Genomic DNA, 7,887 nt, shown 5'->3' with positions numbered 1-7,887 from the left:
CTACGTATTCAAAACAGAATAGTTTCATGAGAATACAAGGTGAACATGGGATTAAAGGAGAACAAAGGCATTTTCTGTGGCTACCTTTGTAAGCTGAAAAGTGACCACTTTTCTAGCTACTGTGTAATATATCCGAACTCCGGCTCATTCAAAACAGGGGTTTTAAAATGCCAATACCAAGGTTTTAAAATGACAAAATGCACTTCACCAGAGAGGTTTGGTGAAGCATTGTTCCAAGGGGCAGGAAAATTCCCACAATAGGACAGGTGTAAGGCAGGCTGGCAAGAGAGCCATTCCAGATAAACAATGCCAGGAACTCCAGCCCTCTGGCCAAACGAACACTACCCATGAAGAACGGAGACCAGAACCAGAAATTGTAAAGCAGGAACTAGGGAGAACAGTTCTCATTTTGATCCAGCTAAGATACACATGAACAGTGAGGTTATGAGACATGTGAACTAAGGCGCTGGCACTTCTTTGCTGTCTAAAGGGAGACTGTCACGCTCAAAGTGAGATTCTTACACATCAGAGCTTGACTCTGCAGATTTTGGACAAGGGCTGAGACCAACTGGTGAGACCCAAAATCTATCCAGTCTACCTCTTTCCCAATGGTCACCCTGATACTTCTGGGAACCCCTCCCCTTCCCTGGTTTCTCCCTGGGAAAAAATAATTCTCTTTAATTATTTGGGCTTATTAACCACTTGATAGACCTATCCGCCACAGATTTGTCTAACTGTCCTTTTAAGGACACCCAAGGAAGGCTGAATCAACACAATTCAAACGTGTTTCTACCCAGAAGCTCAGTCTGCCTGATTGTCAACTGCTGATTGTCAACTTCCCTCCTCTGCTGCCTATTTTATTGGGTAACTGTATGTGAGCATCCGTAGGTATATGTTCCCTCTAGTGACCAAAGTGTGAAAACGCAAATTTCCCCCAAATCAGTCTTTTTAAAGGGCAGATACTTCTGGAGTGTACATTTTGAGAATGAGCCTTTTGAGTTTGGGATGTGTGTGCTTTCCCAGAAAAATGTACTCATGTTTGGGAATACAAATGGGGGATTTCCGGCTGTAGGCAAACATAAAATTCATGTGCATCCCTAAACAGAAGTGGGAAAAATCAGGAAGGAGTAATTGGCAAATCTTAGCCTTCAAATTTGCTGTTGTTTCCTGGCGAACCCCCTCATCAAAGAACACTCTCAGAGCTTTAAACCAACTTTGTGACTTCTTTTTTTATTGATGGGCGACGACTTTATACTCCTAGATATCACTAGACTGTGTACACTTAGGAACTCAACATTATAGGAGAGCAGACAGCAAAATTAAACAAAGCAGACTGAAAGAAATATCAACCTTCATTATTTTGCCCATTTTTGTTTTAAAATCCCATGTACACAGAAGCATAAATGCAGTTTTGAAATCTCTTAATAGCAATAAAGTTACAATCACCCATCTATATAGACTAACATTTTAACTCCAAGTATCTTGAGCTGCAATGTGTACTTAAAGCAGTTTCTCATCACACAATTAGTAAAATGTGTATTTTTCCCTATCAGGAACCAGCAATTCTGTATATTATACTTTTCTGTAGGGTAATTCTTTTAAATGAGGACCACTTTTTCCTTGATAGACACTGGCTCATTTTTTTTTTTTACCATTTATCAAAAAAAACAAAACAAAAAACAAAAAACCTAGTAGGGGAGGACATAGAGAGGACCTTTTTTTTAGTTTTTTTAATTTAAGTAAAGATAAAACATTTTCACAGAAATCTACAAGTTCTGTTGCTGGTGCAGAGCTGTTTCTACTATGCAATTAGAAAGTGGGAATCAGTTGCAAATCCCCCGTTTTAATCTCTTAGGATTCAGCATTAGCACAAAAAATACTCTGTGTGTGATTTGTGAGACTGAGTCTTTCAAACCTAAAAGACTTCATTCGGCAAAGTCAGAAAGCCAACACCAAATAGGCGGTTCACAAAACCCAGAAAGGAAGTCTTCCCTTTCGCTCTACCCCACAGTTGTGGAAGGAGAGGGAGAGAGGGGGAAAGGAGTCACTCGGAAGAGCGCTGAAAGGCGGGGAGGGGGGAGTTAGAGAGAGTTGGCGTTCTAGAAAGCAGGTAATCTGGCAAACACAGCAGAAAGACAGGGCGTTTCAAAGCAGGTCAACTCGGCGGTAGTACAGGAGGTAGGCTGTGCGCTCGGCAGACGGCTTCAACACCTGGTACTGGGCAATCACTTTGACGGCCTGGTCATCTATGCGCAACCAGCCGTTGAGACCGATCTGGAAGACGTCTGTGGTGTAGTGCCCACCAGTCGCACTGTTTCCATGATGATAGACAACTATCGAGAGACCAAAAGAAAACAGGATGGACAGGCGGACGGGGCAGCCCCAGAGTGCATTCCAGCGGATGCCGGCTGGCCCCGACGGGCGTCCGTTCGTGCATCATGGTTAGCGCGCAAGGCTCCCGCCAACGCCTGGCGGCCTCCCTTGCCTGACTGCGCATGCGCCTCCAAGGCCTTGGGCTGCCGGGAAAGGCCGGGGCACGCTCTCCTTTGCGCTGGAGCACAGGAGGAAGAACTAGCCCAGCCGACTCCTGTTGCTTCCCCCTTCCTCCAAAGGGAGAGAAATTTCCTTCCCTTGCACTCTGCATGCTCACGCAGTCAACTTTTAGAAAACTGCGGAAACGTGAAGAGATACTGACACCTGGCTATTTTCTCAAGCCAGTTACGCTGCATGCGAGGGAAAATGTCTCTCTCAGCCCTGTATTCATTTAAAGAGAACTTCTGCAACACTCGTGTCACAACCAAATCTGTGTAAGAAAAAATTGGCAGCCAACTGTACACTTGGCAGCGGGCCCCCTTGTCTCCCACACACCCATTTCCCAAGTTACTGCCATTTCCTTCAGAAAGGCTCTAAATTGTGCACAAGTTGCTGCTATCAGTGATGTGTGCCGAGCAATGTCAGAGAAATGCTGAAAAGTTTGACTCTTGACAGAAAATCAAGACATCTTTGTTGAACGCCCATGATCAAAATCCTAATTCCGGAGCTTAGCCCATCGGGAACGATTTTAATTTTAGCTGCCGGCGCTGATCTTGCCCGCAGCAGGGCTCTGTTGTGTCAAAACGCATTTCTTATGATTAATAAGCACATACCTGCAAAGAGCCGGTAGGTTCTTTGGCCTTTAAAAATCTTACTTTTGACACCTGGAGACAGCAGCTCTGAAAGACACACACAGCAAGCTAGTGAGTTCCTGCTTTTGGTACTGCCAGCTGCCTGACCTCTTTCTTTCTCTGTAGGCAACCAAACAAGGGGGGAGCGCAAAAGAAATACGGCAATCCTAGTCTGCGGATGGTAGTTCTACTGTGATGACTCAGGGGGCACAGCCATCTTCCGTAAGGAGCCAGATGCTTCTCCCCAACCTTAGCCCATTTGAGGGCTGCACCAGATTTCCATGTATCACACAAATACAGCAGAGGTGCTGCGGTGCCACACCCTGGGACTGGACAAAACAGAGGTAAACTAACAGCAGCAAACGTTTGAGAGTAAGGATGTGAGAAACATTTCCGAGATGATGACAAGGAGTCAAGTCACAGCTCTTGGCTTCGTGTAATTTCCCCTGGGATCAAAACAATACATAAATGCCAAGCTAACTGAAATGGCACTGGTTTGACACAAAGGATTTCCAGATGACATTCGGATGAAGCATTTGTCACATGCTAATTTAAGATGACTGTGGAACTACTCCACAGAATCACTTTCCTGAAAATGATGGCGGTGGAGAGTAATTCATAGCCACCGATCTGCCGTGTCAAGCACAACTCACTGGGGGTGGCCTGGCCCTCCCTAAGGGCAGGCATGTGTTCCAACAAGGGCGTCTTCTTTCACAGCCCTGGGGACATGAAGCAGCAGGATTTTCTCCCCCGCACCCACAGTCAATTCACCTTTACTTATTTCCAGGTCAACGGGATACTCGATATTTTTAATTAGCTTCTGACACCCTCCTGTTTTTTCGTAGACAAAACGTTTGAGGTGCAGAACAAGGACCGGAGGGAGCTCCTCGAGAGTCACTCTTCGGCTGATTTCCACCTAGCAAAGAAAAAGCAGGCTGTTCTGCTGAAGATGCCGACTGCAGACATCAGTTCGAAGGCAGGTGCACCCCCCACACTTTTTTTGGTAGCTTCACAAGGTGGCATACCCTGCATACTTCAAGGGGCAACATGGCCACCTGCGTCCATTCAGTTCCAGGTTGCAATGCAAGGAAAGTCAAAGGGAGACGGATATTTCTGTAGGCCCGGTATCTCTCTCAATCCCTACCTCTCCACCCACTTCCATATTCGTGAAGGCTTTCAATAAAGAAAACGCTTAGTGGGCACTTTCTGATCCAAAACTGGCCTTCCATCCAGCTGTACACCTCCAGTTCTGAACCATGCCAGGGACACTGTGGACATGACTGAAGAATATTTAACTGGCGGTGCGCGCAGTTGGTGTGAGGTGTGACAGATAGAGGACTATGGGCATAATCAGTGCAGAGAGAACTTTTTAAGGCACTTTGAGAAGCTTGTGCTCTTCCCAGACTAGACACTAAAATATAAACCAGACCAGACTCGCACCTCAAGAGAACACCCATTTTTTCTAGAAGCCATAATTGAGCGTTTGGGCTGTCAAGTAAAGAGGAGACTAAAACCATGTATGTACCAAAAGCCAGGGTGAGTGGCTGGCCAAAGAAAATCTATGTGGTGACCCCTGACAAGGTGGCACTGCAGCTTCTCCTCCCGTACAAGGATGCCTCTCAGACGACCAAGGGGATATGCTCCCACCTTACTCCCACGCGCATCAGATTTAAGAATCCAGACAGGCCAAGTTTGCCTACACCTAATTTTTCAGGGCAACACACTTCCCACCCTTCACTCCAGGTGGTTGCTTCTCCCCACCCCCAGACGCCTTTCTATCATGTGGCACTCCACTCTGTTTACAGAGATTTCCTGTGCTTCCTGTGCTTAAAAAACCCATCTCTGGCTATATCCAACCACTTTCTGATGAAGAGCAGCAGTGGAAAAATACTGGGCATATTCATAATTCTATCAATTATGAAAAAATTATGGCAGAAGCCTTGTGCTTTTAATTATCTGTATGGCTTTTTTATTACAGGACAGTGAAGAGCCCATGACCAAGTAGTTAAGTGCTAGAGCCATTCACAAGGTTATTTTCATGTTAATTCTGCAGAGGACTCGGCTGAATCAGCAGCATTCAGAATGAGGCGGCACAGGCCAGTGCTTCTTACACAATGGGTAGACACACAAAACTTGGCACCTTTCAACTCCCAATATGAAGAGCAGAAACACAAAGAGGAAAAGAAGTGACCTGGTCTCCGAATCTCTATGGAGCACTGCCCCATTTACATGGTGTCACTTGCCCTGACGATGTCCATACTAAGCTTGGGATCAGTCTAGAATTCCAAAGCCACAAGACTGCAGGCTCTCGGGATGATTCACGGGTGCTGGGTTTGCATTACAGACACTTTCTGGGAACCAAACTTCAGTGGCAGAGTACATGATTCGCATAAAGAGGACCCTAGGTTCAGTCCCTGGCACATCCCGTTCCGGTACCAAGGCCAAGCATCACCTCCTGAGTACCCGGAGAGCTGCTTCCATGCCATTCAAAACAGACAATATAGGCTAGACAGAGAAATGGTATAACCCAGTGCAATGCAGCTTCATGTAGCTAAAAGGGTGAACTGACACCTTAATTAAATATGGTCCCTGGTGGCAAAAGCTTAAGACGGTCAGGAAAATGCCTACCTCCTGCTTCGTTTTTGTGGTATAACCCTGGACAGACTCTCTTGCCACCAAGCTTTCCAGCGCATCCTGAACCGTGCGTATCTTATCAGACTGGATGTCCAGTTGCAGAGTGAAAAACGGCTGCAGAGTTGCCGACTCCTTTGAACTCTGTTGGTAAACCACAGATCTGGAGAAAGGAGGGCAAATGAACAAGTGTGTTGATGAAAACTTTTCAAAATCTGCCCCCGGCAAGGAAAATTGTGATGAAGACACACATTCACATCTGTCTTTCTGCAAGTGCGTGTAAAACGTCTTATGGACACGGTCCTCAGCAGAACCTCAAGGGAGACCCATGTGTGCTGCACACACACCACATTTGAACCACTTGAAGAGTTCATAAGAATAATAATTAAGTCCAAAATCGGGAAACTGAAAATTTTAGGCTTTGTGAAAAATTGAAATATGACTTAATAATATGCCCAGTGGAAGAGATGGGGTGGAAAGAACAGCTTAATAAACACAGTCCTTCTCTGCCTTCTACTCCCCTTTTAAGTCATAATTAGCCGGGAACTACACCCAGACTCCATTTCTCACATCAAATTGCCCTTTCTGATTTATAGTCCACTGGAAGACTTCAACGTGCTCAGATCCTTAAAATGGAGTCCAACTTGCTTAGGTTTGTCCATTACATGCTGAACATGAAATCCTGAATAAAATCTAGGTTCTTCAGTTGAGGCCTAACCTCAAAGCTCAGCTCCTCTTTCATACTGACACACCTCCACCTCTTCACACAGTAGCATCTTTCTTCTGAGGTAAGAATACACTCTTTCTTGGGCTGCCACAAGGGGGTGCCCCGCCCCCTGCACCGCATTAGCATCGGGCCTGTGGCACCATCCCATCAAGAACTGGCAGGGTATTTATTCAGATCAAGGACAGCTTATTGTGCCTGAACATTAGGCAGGCGGGGAGCACTTGAGGCCGGCTGTGACTAAGCACGGCGAATGCTTCAGAGCAGCGTTTTGCAGAGGGTCCCTTCCCAACGCGTGAGCAGCAAGATCCCTTGTGGTGCTTGTGGATGACTGTAGGAGAGAAGTATCCGTTACTTCCATAAAAACTTGCACACCAGCAGCAGAGCTTAGCCACTGCAGAAGTGGAACTATCACTGGTCTTGATCTAAGAGGGAGATCAAGGGGACCAGGGGGGAGCTGCACTGGTCCCTCTGGAATCCACTGGAGGGCCACGCGGCTTCCTTGTCACCAGAAGCAGCGGTCATTGGCAAGATCACGTAATTCTGCTAGCGGCGAGGTCCAAGACAGGGAAAAAGGGAAAGGGGGGGGATTTAGAGGAGCGTGGAGGTGCTACTCCAGCTCTTTGCTGGGGAAAATGGGAAACGCAGCCATTTCAACGGCATGGTAGACTGCTACTAGGTCATTCACATATCCGTCACTGGCCTCCCAAGAGAAAGCTTTCCAACACGGGATCCTGTTTCTGCGGTGACCTACTTTGTAGAGTGAGTAGGACGGGTGTGGCAGAAAGCAGACAACACATGTGGGATTAGAGCCTTGTGGTTCTCCCATTCGGCAAGACATTCCTTCTTTTAAAAAGAAAACAGGAATCCTCAGTTTCATCTTGCTTCCTCTGGATGCCAACAGAGGACGCTATGCTCCGTGCTAACAATTGTTGCCAACTTAAACATATACAATAGGACTCCAAAGTATGCAGAACTTGTTTTTTTGTGTCCCATCAATTACAAAACATTCTGTCATGCTTGAATGGCAAGTAAGGCAGCTTCAAAGATGTGCTAACAGATATTTTACTTACAGGAATATTTTTCGATTCTTGGATGCGTGTTTCTGCGCAACAGTATTCTATTTGTGAACATGCAGTTCATTCAAAATGGGTTCATAATTTATTAGTCACAGCATCTTCTCTTACTTTGGGAGAGAGGAATGTCTATGAAAACTGAAATCAATTCTTTTTCCACCTGGCATGTGACCCAGATTAGAAAGAACAGCGGTTCATTTTAGCTACTTGATGAAATTTCATGCATTCTTTACGTGTTATTTTCTGTATTGATTTTCTTGGATTGTACACAAGCTGACAGTTGCTTAATACA

General features: G+C 45.8%; 1 protein-coding gene across 2 annotated transcripts in view; it reads right to left on the bottom strand.

Annotated features, from left to right (window-relative positions):
* Positions 1–1,214: 1,214 nt before the first annotated feature.
* USP10 (ubiquitin specific peptidase 10) overlaps positions 1,215–7,887 on the bottom strand; it is a 28,426-nt gene continuing 21,753 nt past the window's right edge. For both annotated transcript variants that reach the window (XM_044427661.1, XM_044427660.1), the window contains exons 11-14: positions 5,793–5,958; positions 3,936–4,080; positions 3,147–3,212; positions 1,215–2,333 (exon numbers count right to left, since the gene is read on the bottom strand). In XM_044427661.1, coding sequence (XP_044283596.1) covers positions 2,146–2,333; positions 3,147–3,212; positions 3,936–4,080; positions 5,793–5,958 — 565 coding nt within the window. In that variant the 3' untranslated portion in view covers positions 1,215–2,145. The remainder of the gene's footprint in view (positions 2,334–3,146; positions 3,213–3,935; positions 4,081–5,792; positions 5,959–7,887) is intronic.

The sequence above is a fragment of the Varanus komodoensis genome, unplaced genomic scaffold (assembly GCF_004798865.1).
Source record: "Varanus komodoensis strain SLA01 unplaced genomic scaffold, ASM479886v1 scaffold19, whole genome shotgun sequence".
Lineage (NCBI taxonomy): Eukaryota > Metazoa > Chordata > Lepidosauria > Squamata > Varanidae > Varanus > Varanus komodoensis.
Note: the sequence above shows the minus strand (reverse complement) of the source record. Positions and strands in the feature narration are given on the sequence as shown.